General features: G+C 43.4%; 1 protein-coding gene across 2 annotated transcripts; it reads right to left on the bottom strand.

Moving 5' to 3' along the window:
• Nucleotides 1–395: 395 nt before the first annotated feature.
• Nucleotides 396–26094, bottom strand: LOC140351354 (putative transcription factor p65 homolog). Of its 2 annotated transcripts, XM_072437161.1 has the most exons (11): nucleotides 26048–26086; nucleotides 25548–25586; nucleotides 24448–24587; nucleotides 22677–22825; nucleotides 19682–19773; nucleotides 9616–9756; nucleotides 6773–6877; nucleotides 6039–6257; nucleotides 4633–4704; nucleotides 4484–4546; nucleotides 396–3284 (listed from the first exon to the last, which is right to left on the bottom strand). In XM_072437161.1, the coding sequence occupies exons 1-11, from the start codon at nucleotides 26052–26054 to the stop codon at nucleotides 2428–2430; spliced, it is 1884 nt and encodes a 627-aa protein (XP_072293262.1). In that variant the 5' UTR covers nucleotides 26055–26086; the 3' UTR covers nucleotides 396–2427. The 2 variants fall into 2 exon arrangements, with proteins under 2 accessions (XP_072293262.1, XP_072293263.1); XM_072437162.1 differs by lacking the exon at nucleotides 25548–25586 and having other exon boundaries at nucleotides 397–3284; nucleotides 26048–26094.
• Between the last annotated feature and the right edge of the window lie 1084 nt (nucleotides 26095–27178).

The raw sequence follows: 27178 nt of genomic DNA, 5'->3' as shown, positions 1-27178 counted from the left end.
AAAAAATATACTTATATTTATATACATTTAATGCCATAACGCAGAACATTCGCGGCAAAACAATTACACCCGGAGACCAGCAGGTGGCAGCAACACTAACATCACACAAGAAGTATCCAAAAACATGAAAAATACATAAAATGAGCGAAAGTCTTTATTAACAAAAGAACCAGAACAAAAGTAAAAAAAATAGATATTACATGATCAAACTATGACAAAACATCCAGTAAATTCCAACAATAATGTAGTAAAAAGTAATGACACTGGGTGAACAGCCTCAGACAGACATTAATGTACAAAATATTTTTAATAAGAAAAGAAAATTGTGCTCTAAAAAATATATGCCTCGATTTTTTATTTGTTTAAGTCGATCCAAAGCAATTAATTTGTATTTTGAGTTATTTCAGGATTGACCCAATTTATTGCCTGAAAATAATAAATACAATGACACACAGAATTGGCATTTAAAAGTCAAATGGCATAAGAATAAAAGATTTAACCAGTATGCACTTAAAATGTAAACAAAAAAGGTGACGTCGTTTACAGTATTTAAAGGTGCATTAAGTCACTTTGCTGATGTCGCTGGGCTAGCGTCTGTGGAATAAATGTAAAAATCGAAGAAAAATATAATGTAAAGTTTATCTCTCAACGGTGGAACATTCAAGGCAACACAATAGCATCTCCACGAAGACGAGCAGGGGGCGGACCCGCGGTGATGTAGACATGACACAGTCACTACGCAGAAACGCCTCCTCCACTTTGTCAATGGAAATCAGAACCTCGTCCGCTTCTCCACTCGAGGTGAGCGATAAGGGACAGACATTAACACCTCTGTACGTTTGTGATCTTCTCCATAACCATGACGACGCGTTTGCAGTCCACGAGAGGTGCTAAACATGTTTGTGTGACTGTAACATGACCGTAACATGAAACACAGAGGAATCACAACGCTGGTTTATTTTTATTTTATTTAACAATGACCTCCGAGACGCTACGTACCGCCCACCTCGAAAACACGGCTCAAGAGTGCGTCACGTGAAGTAAAAAAAAATATTAAAATGTGTATAAATCTTTACAAAAAACACCAAAAAAAAAAAGCAATTAATCAATAAAACAGGTCATTAAAAGGCATGATATTATAAGAAAACCAGCGCTCCCTAGAGTACAAAAGAGTCTACAGTCAGACCTGAGCATCAGTAGTACATTCACTTGTTCAGGGCAGGTATTTCCAGTGATACGTGATAAAACTGTGAAAAAACTGTTGCATATGATAAAACCCACATAATACCACATGTAATACCACACGTGTCCACCAGGGTGAGGCACGTACGCTACGCATATCTCTGCGGTTCAAATATTTGGTAACTCTAGAGTCAGTTTGGCTCTGGCGGTACAAGAAAGGCCAAATATTTAATAAGATCTTGGACTTGTTAAAGGTTCTAGCAACAGAAACGTCTCTGAGGTTCTAAAGCTGAGGCTCTGACCCGCCACTTAAAGTGACATATGAAAGTTTTTACAGTCTTCTAATTCAGACTTTATTTGGTGTATTTGTACCTGTCGTACATAAAAATTATAGTTTTACACCAATCAAGCAGGTATTTGTGGAGAAAACGTTGAAAAATCTGTAGAAAATGACAGGAAGTGACATCACACAAGGAACACTCATTCCAGTCAAAGTTTATGAACAATTTACACAAATAAACTACTTATTTGACTCTTTTAAGATTAATTAAACAAAATGAAGCTGCTCTCATATATTTGTATTTGGCAAATAAAAAAATAGTGACATTAGAGGGGTAATTTTCTAGTGTGATGTCATCAATTACAAACAGGAAGTGAAATTATAAACCTAAAAAATTAACTATTCTGTTTTTTTGTTGTTTTTTAACAAAATTCAAAATATATTCATCTTAAGTGCATTTTAGTTCAATGAGTCGTGCGACCTGTAGGGGGCGCTTTAAGCTCCGCCTCACACCTAAACGTCTGTGATGGGCGAGGCTTTCTAAAATCGCTGTGAAAAGTCAAACGATTATTTCTACAGCATAATTAGCCCAATAAAGGTCGAAATATGGCGACTGATACTTTTGTCTGGTCGAGCGGTCACGATCGGTCGTTAAAGCCGCGTTTCGCTTCGAGTAATCCTCCATATTTAGGCGGTTTCCACGCGAAGTAATAACAGTGTTATTTTGACCCCAGACTTTTGTTCTCGACATTTCGGTGGACAAACGGCGACCACGGGTCCATGCTAATGATAATTAATAATGCTTTACTTCATCTCAATCCAATTAACCAATCAACAAATAACCCTATTTGTCCAAGGTCGTGTTTCACATTCCTCGTACCTTCGCCGTCGACTCCACCCCTCGGACCCCGAATATAACTTAAGTACCATTTTCAGGCCGATACATTTTCATTCGATCACATTTGTTATTGGTTATGTTGACCGGATTTTAGCCACTCCTCCAGCGTGGCGAAGTGCATGCCAGGCTGCACGCTGCTGCTGCTGCTGGAATATTGATTGGGCAGATGTTTCACAGGCTGACCGCCGCTCATGTCCATCCCCATGGCCATATCCAAACTGGAACGCGAGGGCTGCAAAGTCGTGTACGTGCTGCCGTCCCTCGGCGAATGCGTCGCCGGGTCGTGCCCCGTCATCATCTGCGGCTCTTGCTTCATGGCGAATCCGCCGTGCGTCATGTTTTCCCCGTCGAACTGATCTAGAAAGTACGTGAGGCCGGTCACGCCGCCACCGCCATCGCTAATCACACCGCCTCCTCCTCCTCCTGGCACGGCGCCGTTGAAGCCGCTCTGCATCGGGTTGTGGCCGCCGCCGCCACCAAACTGTGCCCACTGCATCGCCATGGCTCGGTTCTGATTGGCGGCTTGGTTCTGATTTCCGGCTTGGTTCTGATTGGCGGCTTGGTTCTGATTGGCGGCTTGGTTGTGCGCGTGCGGGTCGGGCCGGGGAAGGTGGTACAGCGGGTGCGACTCCGCTTGGTGCAGTGTGGACTCCAGGCACTTCAGGTCTTGCATGGACAGCTGTGGGAGGGCGGGGTTATGGGTCGGGCGGGGCACTCTCTGCTGTAGGGCGGGTTTGGCGGAACCTTGGTGGACGGTGACAGAGTCCATGGGGATGTTGGACGAGCCAGAGCTGGGCCACGGCGACGGTGGGAGGGTCTGGTGAGCGGAGGGGGGCGGGAAGCTCGGGTTGAAGGCGTTAGGGAGAGGCTGCTGCGGCGGCTGCATCGACGTCATCTGCTGGCGGAGGTACATGTTGCCCACGTCTGCGGAGCAAAAATGTGATTTTAGAAAGAAAATCCTGACGTTCCGGGTTTCCACGCTTAATCACGGCATCTGCACGTACATGGCCACCAGGGGGCGCTGCAGCCCTTCATGGACATTTCCAACATCATTTATTTCCAATTTCATTTTCAATCAGCTCTTTTTGCAGCACGTTTATGATTAAAAATAGTAACAATGTGATCGATATTAAAATGTTGCATGTCCTCAAAACAATATTTACGATTAATCAACTAATCGTGACGAGTCGACTATTAAAATAAATAAATAATCATAATAAATAATAATAATTGAAAAATTTAAATAATGATAAAATAATAGCAATAATAATTAAAGAATTTAATCCACCATTTAATCCAAATTTAATCCATCTACCGCTTGTTCCCTTTGGGGGTCGCAGGTGACTGGCGGGTGCCGTAACCTAGTGACTTCGGGCCTCAGGCGGGGTACACCCTGGACAGTGGCCAACACATAACAGACAGCCATTCACTCACTAGGGCAAATTTTGCCTAACATATGAATGTCTTTGGACGGTGGGAGGAGCCGGAGAACCCGGAGAGAACCCACGGTAACACGGGGAGAACATGCAGACTCCACCCAGAGAGATCATGTGATGTTGGACTGGTCCGGGAATTGAACCAATGATCTTCTTCTTGGGAGGCAAGAGCGCTAACCGCCTTTGCCACCGTGCTCCAAAAAATATTAAAATAATAACAATAATAATTAAATAATAATAATTAAATATTAATTGAAAAAAATAATAATAATAATAATAGAATGTTTATAATACATAATAATAGAAAAAATAAATGATAATATAATAATAATTGAAAAATTTAAATGAAAATAATAATAATAATTGAAAAAAATTAAATACTAATAAAACAATTACAATAATAATTAAATAATAATAATAATCAACTATAATAATTGATAATGTGAATGGTTAAGTGGACTGTACAGATGAAATAACACATGTCAAAAGAGCTTTTATAACAAAGACAGCAACATTATTACATCAAAATGTCAAAAAGAAGAATAAATGATCTTGAGTTTTATCAATAACACACTTTATTCATAAATATTCCTGATTTCAACACCTTCAGTCAACACATTTCAACCTTTATTTGGCCGATAATGCATTTAAAAGGTTGAAATACCCTATACAAATAACGTTCTTTACCTTTCCGTAGATTCTTTGACGCCGTCGCCATGGGCCTGTTCGCGCTCAGACCGAAAGAATTCACTACAGACGAAAACGAAGAGAACAGAGCGATATTAATCAACTGAAATCAGACGCAGCAGAACAGGAAGTGGAGAGCGCGGACCGACCCTGCGACTGAAGCGAGGCCAGCTTCATCAGGTGCTCTCGTTTACGCTTCTTCTCGTTGTAGCCGTATGGATCTGAGGAAACACAGTGTTGTTGTTTTAGAGGGTGGTTTTATTCTGTCACATCCTCTACAAGTGTTCAGAAGCCCAGAAAACACGAACATAGACACAATTAACCACCGGGACAAATAAAACAGACCGAAAACAGCACAATTTCAAATAAAAATCACCACATTTGGCTCCGAAATAGTCTAAATTTGTGCGAATATTTGTACTTTTCTTACGTACAGTATTTTCCAGACTATAAGTCGCACCAGCCAAAAAAATGCATAATAGAGGAGAAAGTCGCACTGGAGTATAAAATGCGGTTGCAAGTGTGAAAATAACACATAATATCACATATAAGTCACTCCGGAGTATAAGTATATAAGTATAACTTTAAGTATAAGTCGCACCCAGGCCAAAACTATAGTCCGGAAAATACGGTACTTTTTGTGCATGATGCTTTTATGTTTACTGGAGTCATTTTCATCTGTACTTTTTACTTAAGCAACAAAACCTAGTACTTCTTCCTCCGCTGGTAGAAAGTACTGATTCCGGTTCACAAATGTAGTTAAAGTATCCACTGTAAAAGTCACTAGAGTAAAGTAAAGTGCAGCTATGTAAATACACAGTTTGTGTACTTTTCTGAGATAAATCGTTACCTTTCTGTTGTGAGACAGATATTTGGTCTGATCTCGTCTGACACTGGTTCTGAGAGACATTCTCGAGTGTGCATTGTAACAAACGACTCTGTTATTGGAGGACAGACCGAGCTCACGTTCAAGGCATTTCAAAAAGAAAAAAGTGACATATCTACAATTCTGTAAATGACCTGACAGACGCTTTGATGACAAAGTAGCGCCGTAACGAGGCAACTTAACGAGTTACTTCTAAACGTAACGCTGCCCGACACCGGTCGTTGCCACAGCTTCATCAGGAAGTCCGATGGCAGGACTGGAACGTTTATTTTGAACCTGTGTAATTCCCTCTAGGGCCAGTAGATGGAGCCAAAGCTCAGTCACTCTGGCGTCTCCTAAGGCTGCGACAAAGTGAGACGCCAAACTAAAGATAATCAGGAGCGTGTTAAAAGGCCAATAACCATAGAAATGATGCATAATATTTGTCCTTTTAACTCTGAAGTACACAACTTGATACAAATACACTAAATATCAAAGTCACATGTTTTTGTAATTTAGTTTGTGGTGTGATTTTAACATTATTCACTAAACGTAGGTTAGCATTAGCTTAGAGACAGAAACGCCATCTTTACAAACACCTCTGAACGTGCTGACAGCGATAATCCTCGTGGAGTATCTAAACACTTTTACTTTGGTACTTCCTGCCCCGCCCCGCCCCACAGTGCTCACCTTTGTCGTCGGGCAGGTATCTGAAGTCGATGGGCTCGCTCACTTCCTGGTCCGACGGCCTCCTCAGCTGCATCTGCACCGCCACCGACTCCGTGATGGACGGGTTGTAGTACGACGGCGTTTTGAACACTATCGCCACCTGCCTGTGGACGTCCGCCTGCGAGAACTGCCCTTTGGCCTCCCAACCGTCCGGCGAGAAGAAGCGCACCTCGATGTCGTCTGGGAAACAAGAGAGAGAAAAGGTGAGTGCTATTGTTTACTGTCGGCCACTCGCTGCTGACACTGACACCGGGAGAGATGTATTAACTATTGTGTCCATGTTTTACAACAACAAAACAACGGTGCCTTAGGATCTCTACCGTTTCCTATGGCACTAATTGAGTTTTGTCGCCATCTATGGGCTGCAGTGGGAATTTGCAGTTGTCATGATCGTGATTAGACGGCGGAAACGTCACAAGAACGAGTCTGGAGATGATTTATAGAGTTAAAAACAGTAGAAGATTTTCAAGTCACGGATGGAGAAAAGGTCAGTTATGGAGGAGATTCAGAACGAGTGTTTCTGAGGCTCGGAGGGGAGAGGACTTATATGTACTAAAGTGTTTTATTCTCATGCTTTTGAACAATATCATGCCGTAAGAAAAGGCATTACTGGAGTTATTGTTTTAGTGGGATAAAGTAGTTTCAATATTCATCTTTGTCTTATAAACGTGTTGTTGATGCAGAGGATTTCGTACCTTTCTGCACTTTGTCGCAGAGGAGGAAGATCTCGTCTTGTCCTTTGACGCTGCCGGTGTTTCTGTTCACTCTGCAGATCCTAAGCTCCGCCGTGTTTGGAGATCCTGCCGAACAACGCCACAAACACAGTTAATTTAAGACTTATTAATTAAAAAAAGGGTTGTAAAACAGAAAATGAACAGTATTGAGGTTTAAGCTTTTGCCTCTACACAGACTTTTAAGACACGGACTTTGTTGTGTTTGCGTTTGGACACTTTCACCAGTACAAGTGAGGTTAAAGCGCCCCCTACAGGTCAGACGACTCATTGAACTAAAATGCAGTCGAGGTAAATATATTTTGAATTTAGCTACAAAAAATGTATCACAGAATAGCAATTTTTCTAGATTTATAATTTCACTTTCTGTTTGTAATTAATGACATCACACTAGAAAATTACAAAGTCAAACACAGAACCTTTTTACTGTTGTATTTTACAACAGTTGTAGTGACTAGGTCACTGCCGCCAGTGACCTAGTCCTAGTCACTGGCGGCAGAGGGAATTACAAACGGTTAATAATAAACAACAGGAAGATTTACTGGGCGTGAGCCTGATCAGACGGGAGAAATGCTCAGTCTGGAGAAGCTTTAAAAACAGCAAAAGATCAGACTCAATTTGGAACTGGACAAATTTAACTGACATCGGTCTACGGTCCTTTGGTTATGTGTTATATTTGGAAATGTTGGATCAAATATGTCAAACTTCAATCTGAACAAATGACTCAATCGACAGAAACTGCACCGTCCCGAAAAGATCCTCGACCTTCGCACAATCTGCCTTTTCTTTTTTAACTTTCAGATGGTGGAATTGACTTTCAGACAGTCTGAAATTGTCTGAAATATATTGAAATTGTCTGAAATTGTCTGTAGATATTCATAACTTCACTTGAAACCTGCAAAAGCACATCCTGATATCAGCCATGGTAGATTTTAGCTGTATTTTTTATCAATCTAATCTAATTTTGTACTTTTTTAAAATGGATTTGTTTTCATGGTGAATTTTACTGAGCTAATGTTAATAATGAAATGTAACGTGCTGTAATTGTAATGAAACGTGTACTTTTATCACTGTTGTTGTGTATCCTGCTGCAGATGGAAAGAAGCAGTAGCTAAATCTGGTGCATCTTTTCTCTTGAAGATAACATAAAGACTAAACTAAACTAAAAATAAATTTAAAAAACAGCAGAAGATTCTCACGTCACGGATGGAAAAAACGTCAGTTATGGAGAAGATTCAGAACAGAGTGTTTTTGACGTTCGGAGGGGAGAGGACTTTATCAAACTATGAATGAAATGTGCTCCAGCCGAGTTTGTGACGAGGAACGATGTCAGAACAGGGTTAAAAGAGAGACAAAAATAAGTAAATTTAGCTTAAAATGTGTCACTTTTCAAATATATCTGGACCTAATTCGACACGATCCACGAAACATCCATAAAACATCAGCCTGGCACAAACAGTTCAGCTTTTATTGCACGGTCGCGGCTCGAATTGAGACACGGGTCACGTGATCGGCCCCAAAGAGGAAGCGCGCCATGGCAACGCTGCTTTTTTTCGGGGTCGGGTTTACAAACTACTTCCTGTTTCGGTCTCTGGGAGGAACACGCCGCTGCCGCCTGAAACACGTTCTCACGAATCAAAATGTGCCAGAGCGGTTTGAGCGACTCCCGTGTGCACATTGCGGCGGCGTCCTCTGTGAACCGGACGAAACGGGACAAATGCAGATCCCAAAACGTGCAGGGAAACAGCCTTTGTGTCAAAAACAGCTGTGTTATTACATCAAAATATCGAAAAATGATTTAAAATGTCTCATTTTCGTCAAGAATATATTTTATTTGTAAATATTCTCCATCTAAACACCTTCAGTTACAATAGTTCAATGTGTATTTGTTAAAAAAATCACAACGTACAATAGAAATTATTGTTTTACATGACTGCGACAATTATCGTCAGTTGTGCGATTAATTGAATTTATGATATGATATTTACGCCTCAAAACCAATAAAGTGTTTTTGAGTGTTTTTGCACGTGGCACTTAAAAAGCGTCTTGTCTATTGCTTGTTTTTGGAATTGTTCGTGTGAGACTTTCTAAATGATTTGGTTTATTACTCAATTCCATAATTAAAGAGCTAAAACCAATGGCAAACATACAATAAAAGCATGTCACGTGGATTTGAGGAGGTTTCCTGACGCCGTGGCCATAAAAGTGTTTCATCAAGCCACGTTTCTTATAAGAACTGCTTAGGTTTAATGTACAAAGCACAGCCTGATCATCTGGAGTAAGCCAGAATTTATTATCTAGATCAACATAAGGCCCGGGGGCCAAATCATGCCTGCCAAGTGAGTTAATCCGGCCCATGACCCAACTTCCAAATAATGTTAAAACAAAACAATCTTGTTTCCTGGTATAATACTGGGTTAGCACTAGTTTACACCTGGTTTAATTCAGATTTGGACCTGGTTGGTTTTAGTCTAGTCCTGGTTTAATTCTGGGTTAGCACTAGTTTAGACCTGGTTTAGTCCTGGTTTAATTCGGCTTTAGACCTGGTTTGTCCTGGTTCAGACCTGGTTAGTGGTTATTGTCTAGTCCGGGTTTAATTCTGGTTCGGTCCTGTTTGGGTTTTTCATAGTTATTGGTAAAGCATTTTGTATGCTATTTCTCAACAAAGTCTCATATATCAGTAGTTATTTTATTGTATTAACTCAATTCAATATTTCATAACATTTGAAAATATATAAATAAATAAATGAATGAACAAAAAATATATACATAGAAAAAAGGGAGATTTGTCATTTTCTTTGACTCACGGTTGTCGTAGATGGGGTTGGTGACGATGGGATTCAGAGCCCTGGTGTAGTGGCCGCTCTCGTCCTGTAGGTGGACCTGGATGCACAGACGCACCACGTTCAGGTCATACTCCTCTGTCTGCAGCAGCTGCTCTCGGGGAACTGGGCACAAAAAGCAAAATATGTGAAAAAATGAGCTAGAAAAATCTCACAATTTAACGATTATTCACGATCAACACTGACATCTTTAATTTTCTTTCTTTCTTATGGTTTAACATTCCGCAGATTTGCACTTTCTGACCTTAAATTTGACCAAAACAGCCAGATAAAAAAGTTATTTACATTTAGGTCTATTTTTTAAGGAACAGATTGAACTAAAACATGTGGATTTGCTTGTAAAATTGCCAAGATTGTTATTTTCTTGTTCTTTTTATGATTGTGCCCTGAATAATCTCAACATGGCATTATTAAATCAAATGACAAAAAAGAATGAAGTACATATACTTTTCATCATTTTAAGACTTTGCGCGTCCTTTTACGACCTTTATTTGGCCGATAATGCATTTAAAAAGTCTCAAAGGGCAGTAAAAATAATCGTTTGACAAGTCGAAAGTATTAAATTCATAATAAGAAAAACAAAATTTTTTGACAGATATTAGGACTATTTTGGTTCAAGTAAATGTTCTCTTTCTGTTTTCTCTTTCCGTGGGCAACGATTGCCAAAGTTTAACTCACCGTAAACTTAAATTTGCTTGTTTGAATGCTCAAAATATCCAAAACAACTATACAAATGTTGCTGCTAGTGCAACATTGACCCTAAAAATGCTTGTCCGTCCCGTTGTTTATTGAACAATGAGTTGATATTGTAATTGTGCGAAAACTCTGTTCAATTATGATTATTTGAGCTTCGGCTGTAACAATATCGCCAAAAATGTGCAGAATGTGACAAGAAACAGAGGCAACTGAGACTCAGGGGAAGTCCAGAAAACACACGCTTCAACATGGGCAGCTCAACACACATGCTTCAACACGGGCAGCTCAACACACACGCTTCAACACGGGCAGCTCAACACACACGCTTCAACACGGGCAGCTCAACACACACGCTTCAACACGGGCAGCTCAACACACATGCTTCAACACGGGCAGCTCAACACACATGCTTCAACACGGGCAGCTCAACACACACGCTTCAACACGGGCAGCTCAACACACACGCTTCAACACGGGCAGCTCAACACACGCGCTTCAACATGGACAGCTCAACACACAGGCTTCAACACGGGCAGCTCAATACACATGCTTCAACACGGGCAGCTCAATACACATGCTTCAACACGGGCAGCTCAACACACATGCTTCAACACGGGCAGCTCAACACACATGCTTCAACATGGGCAGCTCAACACACACGCTTCAACACGGGCAGCGCAACACACGCTTCAACACGGGCAGCTCAACACACATGCTTCAACATAGGCAGCTCAACACACATGCTTCAACACGGGCAGCTCAACACACACGCTTCAACATGGACAGCTCAACACACACGCTTCAACATGGACAGCTCAACACACATGCTTCAACACGGGCAGCTCAATACACACGCTTCAACACGGGCAGCTCAACACACATGCTTCAACACGGACAGCTCAACACACATGCTTCAACACGGGCAGCTCAACACACACGCTTCAACATGGGCAGCTCAACACACACGCTTCAACACGGGCAGCTCAACACACACGCTTCAACACGGGCAGCTCAACACACACGCTTCAACACGGACAGCTCAACACACACACTTCAACATGGACAGCTCAACACACACGCTTCAACATGGACAGCTCAACACACACGCTTCAACACGGGCAGCTCAACACACACGCTTCAACACGGACAGCTCAACACACACGCTTCAACATGGACAGCTCAACACACATGCTTCAACATGGGCAGCTCAACACACATGCTTCAACACGGGCAGCTCAACACACATGCTTCAACACGGGCAGCTCAATACACACGCTTCAACACGGGCAGCTCAACACACATGCTTCAACACGGGCAGCTCAACACACGCTTCAACACGGGCAGCTCAACACACACGCTTCAACACGGACAGCTCAACACACACACTTCAACATGGACAGCTCAACACACATGCTTCAACATGGGCAGCTCAACACACGCTTCAACACGGGCAGCTCAACACACACGCTTCAACACGGGCAGCTCAACACACGCTTCAACACGGGCAGCTCAACACACACGCTTCAACACGGGCAGCTCAACACACGCTTCAACACGGGCAGCTCAACACACACGCTTCAACATGGGCAGCTCAACACACGCTTCAACACGGGCAGCTCAACACACATGCTTCAACACGGGCAGCTCAACACACACGCTTCAACACGGGCAGCTCAACACACACGCTTCAACACGGGCAGCTCAACACACACGCTTCAACATGGGCAGCTCAACACACACGCTTCAACACGGGCAGCTCAACACACACACTTCAACATGGACAGCTCAACACACACGCTTCAACACGGGCAGCTCAACACACGCTTCAACACGGGCAGCTCAACACACGCTTCAACACGGGCAGCTCAACACACGCTTCAACACAGGCAGCTCAACACACACGCTTCAACACGGGCAGCTCAATACACACGCTTCAACACGGGCAGCTCAACACACGCGCTTCAACACGGGCAGCTCAACACACGCTTCAACACAGGCAGCTCAATACACATGCTTCAACACGGGCAGCTCAACACACACGCTTCAACACAGGCAGCTCAACACACGCGCTTCAACACGGACAGCTCAACACACGCGCTTCAACATGGACAGCTCAACACACGCTTCAACACAGGCAGCTCAATACACACGCTTCAACACGGGCAGCTCAACACACACGCTTCAACACGGGCAGCTCAACACACACGCTTCAACATGGACAGCTCAACACACATGCTTCAACACGGGCAGCTCAACACACATGCTTCAACACGGGCAGCTCAACACACACGCTTCAACACGGGCAGCTCAACACACACGCTTCAACACGGACAGCTCAACACACACACTTCAACACGGACAGCTCAACACACACGCTTCAACACGGGCAGCTCAACACACGCTTCAACACGGGCAGCTCAACACACACGCTTCAACACGGGCAGCTCAACACACGCTTCAACACGGGCAGCTCAACACACACGCTTCAACACGGGCAGCTCAACACACGCTTCAACACGGGCAGCTCAACACACACGCTTCAACACGGGCAGCTCAACACACACGCTTCAACATGGGCAGCTCAACACACGCTTCAACACGGGCAGCTCAACACACACGCTTCAACATGGGCAGCTCAACACACGCTTCAACACGGGCAGCTCAACACACACGCTTCAACACGGGCAGCTCAACACACGCTTCAACACGGGCAGCTCAACACACACGCTTCAACACGGGCAGCTCAACACACGCTTCAACACGGGCAGCTCAACACACGCTTCAACACGGGCAGCTCAACACACACGCTTCAACACGGGCAGCTCAACACACACGCTTCAACATGGGCAGCTCAACACACGCTTCAACACGGGCAGCTCAACACACGCTTCAACACGGGCAGCTCAACACACATGCTTCAACATGGACAGCTCAATACACATGCTTCAACACAGGCAGCTCAACACACACGCTTCAACACGGGCAGCTCAATACACATGCTTCAACACGGGCAGCTCAACACACGCGCTTCAACACGGGCAGCTCAACACACGCTTCAACACAGGCAGCTCAATACACATGCTTCAACACGGGCAGCTCAATACACATGCTTCAACATGGACAGCTCAACACACGCGCTTCAACATGGACAGCTCAACACACGCTTCAACACGGGCAGCTCAATACACACGCTTCAACACGGGCAGCTCAACACACGCGCTTCAACACGGGCAGCTCAACACACGCGCTTCAACACGGGCAGCTCAACACACGCGCTTCAACACGGGCAGCTCAACACACGCGCTTCAACACGGGCAGCTCAATACACACGCTTCAACATGGGCAGCTCAACACACGCTTCAACATGGGCTTCAACACGGGTTTTGCTGACATGAATTATACATTTTGTCCATGCTTAGTGATCCGCCAGATGGAAAACCAAATCTCTTGGCCCACACTGGCCCACACTGACACTCCAGACACTCTTTCCCATATTTATTTGACGTTGCCATAGTGGCGTCTCCGGGATGGACACATCGCTTTTAGATTGATTCTTTCCCATGTTTGACCATCCCTATCTGCCTCTGTGCCGAGCCTCTGCACACGTCTGTGCCTAGCGTGCCGAGCGTCTGCCTCTGCACACGTCTGTGCCGGGCGTCTGCCTCTGCAAAAAATCTTTTTATTGTGGTTTGGTCAAAAACAAAACAAAAGGTGCTCAACATTCAAGCACAAAACAAAATTCGAGATACATTAATGTTTTTTGACCAGGTGTAGGCAGAAGCCAAGGGTTATTGTGCCGACCCTTCTCTCAAACGCTCAACATTGGTGGAGATTTTATAGTTCACAAGCAACAGTTCATCAACAAAACAACACTACATAATACTGGACAGTCTGCTCACAAGTATCCTCCACAAGCATTCAAGGTATTATAACAAAGCTGCATTTTCATTCTGCTAAAATTTTTTTTATGATTGTTTCCTTAAAGATCCTTTTAAACAGAAATAAAGAAGTGGCATTTTTTAATTCATCGCAACAATTGTTCCATAATTTAACTCCTTTACTTGACAAAAAATGTTCCCTCAGCGTTGTTCTCACATAAGGTCTGTCAAATATACACGTTCCCCTTAAATTATATTTACTTTCCCTCTGGGTAAACTTTATCCTCAATGATGTAGGGACTTGATTACATTTAACTAAATACATAAATTTAGCAGTATACAGATCTACCAAATCATAATCAAGATCAAGTCAATTTGGTGAGGAATTATTATTTTCTATACATATTTATCCACAATTCTGTCACAAACTCTCCACAATATCGCAATAAATATGTAAATCTCTATATGTTCATGTCTTTAAACATATTAGTTGAGGTTTAATTATCAGACAAACAAGAAATGTCTGTAAAAGTGAATCACAAAAGTGCAGGAACGTCACTTTCTTTTTCATCGTCGGCTCTTTTTGCACCTCTAGCTGTAAACGATAAGCTCGATATTCACATTTTGCAGGTAGTAACAGTAGTAGTAGTAGCAGTAGTAGCAGTAGTAGTAACGGCAGTAACTGTAGTAACAGCAGAGGGTAGGAGTAGCAGACCTAGGGACATGATAATAGTCTGTGCCGGGGAAAGACGTGGCGGAGGTTTGGCGTTTGCAGGTGGTTTGTTCTTCACGCACGAGCGGAGAATCTGAAGGAGGAGACGCATTTCTGACGTAACAGAGCGACGAGGCCGGGTATCGGTGGTTCTGTGGCTGGAGCAGGACAGGGGTGTGTAAGCGTGTGCGTGTAAGTGTGTGTGTGTGTGAGTGTAAGCGTGTGCACGTAAGCATGTCGTGCGGTAGAATAGACTCTGCACCTGCGACTTCTGGTCTCCTGTGCAGTTCAAATCTGTGTTAAACGTCCCTTTACTCATTGTTTTAGCGTCTACAAACTCTGAAAAACCTGATGTTGATTCTAAATCCTGAATAATTCTCGACTGCGATTCGATTGTGCGTAAGTTTCACAACGTTTAGGTCGGGATTCTTCTGTATTACACATGCACTTAAGCACCTTTACTTCAATAATGCACAGAAAACTGAACAAATTAAACAAAGTACTGAACATTAAAACCTCTCTGACTGAACTTTTTATGAAGGCTTATCAATCAGAACTTTCAAGGGGAATAATATCTAAATAAATTACATAAATGTTAACAATCTGGACAGCCAACCTACTAATTATATTAAACATAAATAGAAAAAAGAGAGTGTGATTTTGGTTTGACGGATGAAGAATGGGAGAATACGGCATATTTACGTCTCAATAGAGGACTCTTGAGTTGTTCCTTGCCAGCAGAGCGACTTACCACGGGGGAATAAACAAAATCTAGCTTGCCCCGACAGTCTGAAGATGATTTATGGACTTAAATACAGAACGAAACACCTCCAAATCTCCACCTTCGACGTCGCTAATTTGGGAAATTTGAAACCGAGTGTTTTCGTGAGGTTCAGAGAGGACGAGCTCAAATGCAAAAGATGTTAAACATAACTCCACGTACGTGTTTTGACGAGAAAAAGGTGTTAAAACGTCAAAAGCGCACAAACATACATCTGTTTTGCGTCACACGTGTCCTAAGACGTGTTTGTCTGGAGTTCTTTTCTGCAGTGCAAAGCGCGGGTCCCGCGGTGCGTTCGGGTGACAGGGGAAAAGCGGAACGTGTGGGCGTCGGTGGTCGTCGCCTGGCGGAGTGACACAGAGCGAGAAGGGGGCGGCGACGCACAGAGTGACGATTTCACGATTTCACACGCTCACAAGCGGCGCACTCGGCCGGGGGTTAAACCTTCACAGCGCCCTTAACAATCTGATTGACTTCTGCAGTTATCAGATGATCGTAATTAGACTTGCAGTTTACGCACAGTTTGATGCATTTAAAACAGCCAAAGCTCAGTATTTACAGTATTTACAACAGACTGAAACGTGAACGTACAAGCAAAAGAAAAACACCATTTCAAACACGTCCAGGATGATAAATGTGTGAGAAAAGAGTGAAATGTGAACTGATAATCCCATGCAAGAATTCCATGCATTTCAGGACATGTTCGTAGAAGTCTAAAAGTATTTGCAGTTTTCTTTTCATCAACAGGATATTTTGTTGTTTACAGTCTCTCGTCTGAATGATTACAGTCTTCGGCTCAAACTGATTTTGACAGGTTTTGATTGGATCGAACAACAACAAAAATGAGAGAAAGGGTTAACGCTTGAAACACTTTGTCCTTCAAAAACAACAGTTATTCTAATAAACTGTTAACATTGATAAACTGACACTGTTTTCATGATTTATGATTAGTCAGTTATTTAATTATTCTGCAGCTTTATATGTGACAGTGAAATTGTCTCGGGTTGCAGTGGCAGCAGTCTTAGCAGGACTTCCCTCACCCCAGACACCTCCGCCAGCTCCTCCTCAGAAGGCAGCAAGCAGCAAGATAAATGCAAATTGAATGGGCACAATTGGAAAAAAACATCACATCCTTTCATTCGTTCTGTGTAAAGCTGTTCTCTGTCGTTTGAATCTCCACAAACACGTTGAGTTCTGACAGAACTTGAAAGTAAAAGTAAAAAGAAGAAGTCGAGCTGTTTGGGAAAATGGTAACGTCGACTATAGTAACACGCCAGAACCAAACACACTGCAATCAAAGTTTAGTCCTCGTTTAGAGTTAAGGGCACAAAAGAAGACATCAACGGCGAGTTTGGGCGGCGAATGAAGAACGCAATGAAAGATCACAAATATGTAAATATGTAGCACGTTTAGTGGCAGAAGGAGTCGCAGTTGTAGTACTAAATGTGGAGATAATGACAGAAAGGCGTAGTAACCAAGTATTTAACAAAACAAAAAAATGTTATAGAGAACTCTCCCGCTATACTCGGAGGAGCCAGAGAATACAGCGTCCCTTTGTCCACCGCTATATACAGTCATGTGTGCATTGTTCCCTCGTCAAAAACAGACCTGGAGGTGTTTTTAGTCTAATTCACGCTTGTTTCAGTCACTTGTTGATGAGCCTCAATAAAACACCCAGTTTCAAATGTCCCATACGTGTCTCTGGAGGTCCATAAACCATCACCGGACTCATTCCCGTCTCAAATCACATCCGTCACAGCCGCGTGCTTACATTTCCCTCAAGGCGATTCCCTCTGCTGACAGAAGGTGGAGCGCTAACGTGAATCCTGACGTGGGAATGCCCGACACGGCGAAAGTAATGCGCTATTGAGTTGCCAAAGCAAAGTTAGTCCAGAGCGAGTTTAAAGGCCAATACAATATAAATACAAACGATGCAGAATGTGTGTAGTAGAAAGCGTGTTGTCTGCGTTTGACCAAAACCAGGAAGTACAGACCACACAGTTCTGAAATCATGAGACTGAGAAGTGAACACTGCTCGTAAATCTGCACCGTTTTAGCCGCTATAAACAACTTCGAGTCTTTTCAACATGGTCAGTTCTGCTCAATACGAAGCGACAGAGTGTGGAAAAGTGCTTTTCACGGAGATTAGTGATTACGATTTGCGTGCGATGTGAAGTTTTGATGTTGTTTCCTCAGTAAAACGTGCCTCGAGTTGTTTTCTGTGTCATTTGCGCGTGTTTGAGTCGTCCTGTCCTTATCTGAACCCTTCATGAGAACTCTAAAGGCAGAAAGATGATCTGATTTAACGTAGATCAAGGTTTTCACTTCTGTCAATATCAGCCCGTCACAATAATACAGCAACAAAATAAATAGATCTAAATGTACAATATTGGTAAAAAACACAAGATGCAATAAATAAATAAATAGCAAAATTAAACATTTAAATAGTTTGTTTGTCTTTTAAGTTATTTATTCTAAAGTCTGCAGCAAAACCAGTACCTAACAAGGACTAAACCAAGACCAAACAAGGACCAAACAAGGACCAAACCAGGACCAAACAAGGACCAAACCAGGACCAAACAAGGACTAAACCAAGACCAAACCAGGACCAAACCAGGACCAAACCAGGACCAAACAAGGACCAAACCAGGACCAAACAAGGACTAAACCAGGACCAAACAAGGACCAAACCAGGACCAAACAAGGACTAAACCAGGACCAAACAAGGACCAAACCAGGACCAAACAAGGACTAAACCAGGACCAAACAAGGACCAAACAAGGACTAAACCAAGACCAAACCAGGACCAAACAAGGACCAAACCAGGACAAAACAAGGACTAAACCAAGACCAAACAAGGACTAAACCAAGATCAAACCAAGACCAAACCAGGACAAAACCAGGACCAATCCAGGACCAAACAAGGACCAATCCAGGACCAAACAAGGACCAAACCAGGACCAAACAAGGACCAAACCAGGTCTAGACCAGGACCAACCCAGGACCAAACCAGGTCTCTGGACTTTAGACCTTTTATAACAAAGACATTAAATCAAAATGTCAAGAAAGAATAAACTATTTCTGATTTCTATCAATATTTCACTTTATTTGTAAGTAATCTAAAAGCCTTCAGTCACATATTTCACAAGAGAAATAACAGTTTGATTTGTCGAGCTGAAAATCAAACAATGGACAATGAACTCGTCCTGAACATGAAGCCAAAGAAACGGAGAAGATAAAGCAGCTATTTCTCCCTTCTCTGTGATCATGTCTCTCTCTGGGGAAGCCCCTCTCCCCCCCCTCTCCTGCCCTTCTCTCCTCTGCTCTATCCTCCCTCATTCCTCTGCTCTTTCCTCCGCTGTCTCCTCCCTCTTTCCTCCGCTGTCTCCTCCCTCTTTCCTCCGCTGTCTCCTCCCTCTTTCCTCCGCTGTCTCCTCCCTCTTACCTCCGCTGTCTCCTCCCTCTTTCCTCCGCTGTCTCCTCCCTCTTTCCTCCGCTGTCTCCTCCCTCTTACCTGCGTTGTCTCCTCCCACTTTCCTCTGCTCTCTCCTCCCTCTTTCCTCCGCTGTCTCCTCCCTCTCTTCTCCCTTTCCTCCGCTGTCTCCTCCCTCTCTTCTCCCTTTCCTCCACTGTCTCCTCCCTTTTTCCTCCGCTGTCTCCTCCCTCTCTTCTCCCTTTCCTCCGCTGTCTCCTCCCTCTCTTCTCCCTTTCCTCCACTGTCTCCTCCCTTTTTCCTCCGCTGTCGCCTCCCTCGTTCCTCCACCCTCTTGTCCTTTCTCTCCTCCTCCCTCACCACAACAACAACCACAGAGGAATATAGAATAGTATTATTGATTAACAGTGACGTTCTCATTCTGGTTCCTCCAGACTCTGACCAGCTTCACCAATATGAAGTCAGTTTAAAGCGTACAAATATTAGAGCGGGTTTTGTGTTGTCACGGTAGCATCGTGACCGTCACTGACCGTTGAAGGGGTTGATTCCTCTGGTGATACGCTGGACGATGGACTCTTTCACTTCTCGTCTCCTCACGCACTGAATGCCCAGGTTCTGGAAGCTGAAAACAGAACGCAGAACGTCACTGCGATTGTTCCACGGACGATTAACGCGTTCTCCTCTCGCCGATACTGTCACCAAAATGTGTCCGTCATGGATTTATTCAACTATTCCCCCCTTTTTTGCTTGCTAAAACTAAATATAAAGTTGTCAAATCATAAAAACTAAACATAAATAAATAAAAGGGATACGCTGAGACTAGAAACAAAGTCAACGTCCCAAAAAACACATCTGTTCAAGTTCATGAAGCGATTCAATTTATCATGATTAAAATTAAATATATATAAAACTATTATGGATTTAATTGTCAAAACTAATGTGACATTTTCAGACTAAAATCAGACTGTAAATGTCACGCAAAACGGGAATGGGCCATAAAACAAACGGCAAAAGTGCAGCAACGTCGCCATAATCTTCTGCTTTCTGACTCGCTCTCTGTTTTAATTAAAGACGACGCACGACACGCTTTATTTTTACACAGTTCCCAAAGCGACGGCCGTGATACGCTCCTGAAATTGGGATTTGTCCGCGGGAAAGTCTGACTAACGCCAAATCCGATCATGACGAGCAAAAATCGGCCTGGCAATAGATCGATGTTTCCTTTACTCTAAACAGAAATTACACGCAGATTAGTCGATTGATTAGTCCAGCGCGGCGTTTATTCTCCCGATTAATCGATCAGATGTGCGGATCGCAAAAGGATCGTTAACATTATACGATTTTTACACAATTTGACACAAATTAAGCTGAATTGTGAGCTATTCATATTATTATTGTTATTTACAGACAAAACAGGCTAAAAAAATTGTCGTTTTCATGTAACTCTTGCTTTTTTCCGTGTAATAAAAGCTCTTGTAGCGCGTTTAAAGTCCAGAAACAAACATCATGTGGTGACAAATAGACTATAACTACTACTGTTACTACTACGGTAGTTCAAGTACAAAAAGTACTTGAACTACCGTATAAAGCTACAACTAGTACTTCTACTTCCATCAACAAAGTGAACGACTTGGACCCACAAACACGTCGACTTGTTTTGTGTTTTTATTTTCAAAACACATCCACGATTTAAATGCGCGGCGTCGGACGGCGTCGGACAGAGGAGGCGGATGGGGGCGGCGGACGGAGCCGTTGGAGCGCTCTGTTTAAAAATAACTTTAGTACGGGCGCGGGCCACATGACAGATGCAAATTAAACACTCGAACAGAGGACTGAGCGCTCTCTCTCTCTTGTGTGAATGAGGATGATGTCACTCGGGGAATTCCCACAATGCATCATCACGAACGCGACGCACCGTACGACGGACAGAGCTCGGAGACGGAGGGAAAAGTGAAAAGAGGCAGTTATTAAGCCAATGTAACGTCCTCCAGGGCTACAACCTACGGTCGATTTAGCGGTCGACGAGTCAAACGATTATTTCTGTTTGTAAACACGTTAACGAGTTAACAAAGGGCGATTTATGGCTCCGAGATAGAGAATATTCACATATAAAGTGTGTTATTGTTACATATTGTGTACTCTTTGACAATTTGATGCAATAATGACACTGACTTTGTTGTTAAAAAGGTCTTATATACCGTATTTTCCGGACTATAAGTTGCACCTTTTTTCATAGTTTCTACCAAGGTACGACTTATACTTATATTTATACTCCGGAGCGACTTATATGTGATATTATTTGTTATTTTCACACTTGCAACCGCATTTCATACTCCAGTGCGACTTATATATGTTTTTTTCTTCTCTATTATGCATTTTTTTGGTTGGTGCGACATATACTCCAGTGCGACTTAAAGTCCGGAAAATACGGTATGTGTTTTAGGGGCTCTAGAGTCTGGCGAACGATTACCGCGACGATCAAAATATGATGTCAATGTGAATATCGTGTTTCACAGTCGATTAGTTCCATTCAAGTCTGTCCTTCTGCTGCTGTCGGACCGGTCAGTGAACGCGCTTAACACCGTTAGCGCTGAACACGTGTCGTCCGCCTGTCATAACCGTGTGCAATAACGTCATGTCCAATCATCTCCAGTGCAATCATCTCCAGTGCAATCATCTCCAGTGCAATCATCTCCAGTGCAATCCTCGCTGTCCGTGTGCTGCACTGGACACAACCGTAGTCGCTCACTGTACGTGGGTGTTTTATTTGTATTTTTGCTATACAAGACACTTATGTACAATCTTAAGTCTATTTTAAATGTTATTAATCCTGTTTTTTTATTGCATGTTCCTATTCTCCAGCTTCACCCTGTAATACCCTCTTAACGGCATCGGATTTATTCAAATATAATTAAAATCTCCAGTTTAATCGAGCTTCAGCTGTTTAATTGTCATGGATAAACACGTCAATCCTCGTGTGGTTTGGAGGTCAGACTTTGGAGGAAGAGATTTGAGAATTTTTTTGTACGAAATGCTGTATGTATTGTTTATGTTCAGGAAATTCATTTTGAAAGAACATTTTAGTCCTTTGTAATAAGACGAAACAAAACAAATATCGAATTGAAAGTTGCGATGAACAGAAGTGAATTATCATCAAGGGACAAAGTGAGTGAAAGACACAGGGAGAACATGCAAACTTCAAGTCCAGGAATAGAACCTCAAACCAGCGAGTGCAAATGACGGCGGTTTCGGTTTCCTGAGCGGTTTTATGCCGCCAAATAATCATGAAGTGAAAGTGACTAATATCGTTAGCAGAAATGGCATTAATTAGTGTGACGAGTCATTGTGAACCGGACGGATTCACTCGAAAGTGTTTGTGTTTCGTTTTGATTTGTCTCGCGGTCCAACAACTGCGGCAGATCACAATTTGATCAAACAGCCCAGGACCATAAAGAATGAATGAATGAATGAACGAATGAATGACTGAATAACGTCTACAGGCTCGATGTTGGATGTTGGACTCACGCGATGACTCGGCGGTCGGGTCCGAACTCCGTCTCGTATATTCCGTCTTTACAGTCTTTGCCCACCAGGTCGTGGGGGTGTGGCTTGTACGGTTCGCTCTTGGACACCAGAGACACGCGCACCTTCCCTTTGCCGCAGTAGTTCAGGATCTGGGGATCAAAATATTCATTTACACACAAACACGCAGTGAACTTAATCCTGTTTATTCTATTCATTTGGATCCAGTTCAAAACTCACTTAGAGGAAAACACAGAATAAAACTGCTTTTTAAAACAAATTTAAGTCACTCTACAGTTTATAATTTTGTGGCCATAATATTTGAGCAGATGACCAGGAACTTTGATTTAACCTCCAGCTTTAAAAAACAAACAAACTCTGGGGTAGGTGTGGTTGTTACCTGGATGCTTGGGCAGGTGCAGTTGTTACCTGTACTCTGGGGTGGGGCCGGTTGTTACCTGGATGCTGGGGTAGGTGTGGTTGTTACCTGTACTCTGGGGTAGGTGTGGTTGTTACCTGGATGCTGGGGCAGGTGTGGTTGTTACCTATACTCTGGGGTAGGTGTGGTTGTTACCTGGATGCTGGGGTAGGTGTGGCTGTTACCTGTACTCTGGGGTAGGTGTGGCTGTTACCTGGATGCTGGGGCAGGTGTGGTTGTTACCTATACTCTGAGGTAGGTGTGGTTGTTACCTGGATGCTGGGGTTGGTGTGGTTGTTACCTGTACTCTGGGGTAGGTGTGGTTGTTACCTGTACTCTGGGGCAGGTGTAGTTGTTACCTGTACTCTGGGGTAGGTGTGGTTGTTACCTGGATGCTGGGGTAGGTGTGGTTGTTACCTGTACTCTGGGGCAGGTGTAGTTGTTACCTGTACTCTGGGGTAGGTGTGGTTGTTACCTGGATGCTGGGGCAGGTGTGGTTGTTACCTGTACTCTGGGGTAGGTGTGGTTGTTACCTGTACTCTGGGGTAGGTGTGGTTGTTACCTGGATGCTGGGGTAGGTGTGGTTGTTACCTGTACTCTGGGGTAGGTGTGGTTGTTACCTGTACTCTGGGGCAGGTGTAGTTGTTACCTGTACTCTGGGGTAGGTGTGGTTGTTACCTGGATGCTGGGGTAGGTGTGGTTGTTACCTGTACTCTGGGGTAGGTGTGGTTGTTACCTGGATGCTGGGGTTGGTGTGGTTGTTACCTGTACTCTGGGGTAGGTGTGGTTGTTACCTGTACTCTGGGGCAGGTGTAGTTGTTACCTGTACTCTGGGGTAGGTGTGGTTGTTACCTGGATGCTGGGGTAGGTGTGGTTGTTACCTGTACTCTGGGGTAGGTGTGGTTGTTACCTGTACTCTGGGGCAGGTGTGGTTGTTACCTGGATGCTGGGGTTGGTGTGGTTGTTACCTGTACTCTGGGGTAGGTGTGGTTGTTACCTGTACTCTGGGGCAGGTGTAGTTGTTACCTGTACTCTGGGGTAGGTGTGGTTGTTACCTGGATGCTGGGGTAGGTGTGGTTGTTACCTGTACTCTGGGGTAGGTGTGGTTGTTACCTGGATGCTGGGGTAGGTGTGGTTGTTACCTGTACTCTGGGGTAGGTGTGGTTGTTACCTGGATGCTGGGGTAGGTGTGGTTGTTACCTGTACTCTGGGGTAGGTGTGGTTGTTACCTGGATGCTGGGGTAGGTGTGGTTGTTACCTGTACTCTGGGGCAGGTGTGGGGCGGGTGTAGTTGTTACCTGTACTCTGGGGCAGGTGCAGTTGTTACCTGTACTCTGGGGTGGGGCCGATTGTTACCTGGATGCTGGGGTAGGTGCGGTTGTTTTCGGAGCTCCTCTCTCCTGGGATGCTGCCGGCCGAGCGTCCTTCCACTCTGTATCTGAACCTCATTCCTCTCTGTTTGGGCTGTTCAAAGATCTGCACCTCCGGATCACCCACTGACACACACACGGTATCATCACATATATATATATATATATATATATATATATATATATATATATACACATAACAAATGTATGCATTAACATTGATTAAAGACTTAACAGAGACAAAACCAGGACTAAATTAAGACAAATTTAGACTGAATAAGAAAAATAAATCACATTTTTTCACATTTTTGTTTCTGGATGGATTATTGAAATATCAACACGTTTGTGACATATTGTACCATTTAATACAGTTTGAACATTAAAACTACATGTGATACTTTTCCAGCCGGGGGTTCTGCCACCTGCTTGTTACCATGGATACACGCTGTGGCATTAAACGTATCTATCTTTACAGGTGTTTTTTATGGCTTGACACGATCTTTAAAGTCCTGCGTTCACCTGCACTCTGTCAGAAAGGTTCCGTAGTACTCCTTTACATGAAAAGTACTGCATAAGGAAGTGAAATGACACGTACAAAGATTAAACCTGATCATTTACGTTAATATGTCCATTATCCTGTGATTAACACTGATAAGCCCCAGTTTGAGACAGAATAAACCCTGGTAATTGTACACGTATGTCACATTTAAACGTGTACTCTTGACTTTACTACAAGTACTCTGAGCAGTCCTTCTCCTGTGTAGTCACGGGCCACACAAACTCGTCTTGTAACATATTTTGTCGTGAACACGACGTGGACATTTGCCAAAAAAACATCGGCGTGAACGTGTTTTTTACGCCTCCATTTTGCCTCGTCGCAAACACACAAAACAATCGTCATTTTGGACAATATTTAAGTTAAACGTGATTAAAAAAAGGACTTGAGACTGTTTATCACTTCCACGAGCCAAAAAACACGCGACGCGCTCGAATGAGGACGTGCGGCTTCTTTTCTCAGCTGCATGTCACGTTTATGATAATAACAGGCTTATACTTACTTAAACTTATACTTATACTTATACTTACTGAAATGCGCGTCTTCTCTGAGCATGGCGGGCACGAGAACTGCAGCGACAAAAGCTTCAAATCAACAAAAAGATCATAACACGCAGGAGAAATGCAACAGAAATGCACGTTAATACGAATAATTCCACGTAAAATGCACGTTAATACGAATAATTGAACGCAAAATGCACGTTGGATGTCGCGGATTTGCTCATTGTTTTGACGTTTTTCCGGCGTCGCAATAAAGCGCAACTGTCACCGTCCGCGAAAAGAGGAAGTTTCGCGCACGTTTCGCAATAACGACTTTACAAAGGTTCGCGACGCGGTTCGGGAGCGTTAAAAGAGTGAAAATGCCGCACGTCAAACTCGCGTTGCGTCCACGTAAACGCGGGGAGAGAGCGAAGACGCGCAGCAAACCGCAACGACGCGACGCGCGAAACGACGGCGCGTTTGTCTCCGGCTCGCGCGCGCGTGTAATAAAAATGTAGCGAACGTGTAATAAACGCGTTATTGTGACTCACCGTCCATCGCGGCGAGCGCCAGGCACTGTCCGTGTTTGAAAGCGACGCGTGAGTGACTGACGCGGGGCGAGAGAAGAAAAAAAAGTTGTGAAATTTTGGCGTGCGGGAATTCCCCCCTAGACCCGCCTCCTGGGACTGAGCGGACCAATCACAGAGCGGGATTTCACGCACGCACTGACGTCCGTTTGACGCGGTTATTACGCGGATTTATTCGAGTAAATTAGGGCGACCAGACGTCGCGATTCACCCGGGACAGTCCCGATTTGTCAAGTTACGTCCCGTTTTTATTATTGTATTAATTGCATTAATCTTACTTACTTAGTTACTTACTTACTTACAAAAAATAAATAAATAAAATGTATGTATGTATGTATTCATTGTTACGTCCCGTGTCCCGGTGCATTTCTCCGAACCAGTCATTTATCCCGGTTTTGCACAGGCCTCGTCTCGTGTGTCCCGGTTTACTGTCAATCACAACAGTTGCCATAGTAGCCCTTGCACTATAAACCAATTAGAAATCCTTACAGTTTTGTTGGTCACGTTCAATTTTGGCCAAACAACAGTGTTACAATAATACACTATTGCAATAAAAGGTTTAATACAAAAGGAACAAAACAAAAGTAAGCGATGTGAACTGTTTTGACTGCAAATAAACACAAATTCTATTTAAAATCTTCTTTGGTGAAGCAAAAATCTGGTCACTTTAGAGTAGATACATACTCTAAAGTGGAAGTCGAGTGTGCATTTAAGAGTGAAAAACAATTAGCAAGAGGGTTATTCACAATGTTTTATTCATAAGAGTAATTTTTAAGATTTTTGTGTTTTTTCTGCCTCTCGTGCAAGTAACTCTTACTTACTTACCTCTTACTTGAGTAAAAGGTTTTAATTCATATTCACTAAATAAATCTACAAGTGACTGAAGCTTTGTGTTGAAAATATGATATTATATTGTGATTATGTTATGGTTTATTATATTATACACCCCCAGCGGTTTGTGCTCTCGCTTCACAGTAAAAAGGCCCTGGTGTGTGTTTGCATGTTCTACCTGTTCTCCACTGCAAACATGTATGAATGAGAGTCCAGGGCGTGTTCATCATGTATGTTCAGTAAAGATCGACATGATTCTGTTTG

This window comes from Eucyclogobius newberryi, unplaced genomic scaffold, assembly GCF_026437365.1.
Source record: "Eucyclogobius newberryi isolate DKJ021-1_F unplaced genomic scaffold, fEucNew1.0.hap1 SCAF_8, whole genome shotgun sequence".
Taxonomy (NCBI): domain Eukaryota; kingdom Metazoa; phylum Chordata; class Actinopteri; order Gobiiformes; family Gobiidae; genus Eucyclogobius; species Eucyclogobius newberryi.
This window is presented reverse-complemented; position numbering and strand designations above follow the sequence as displayed.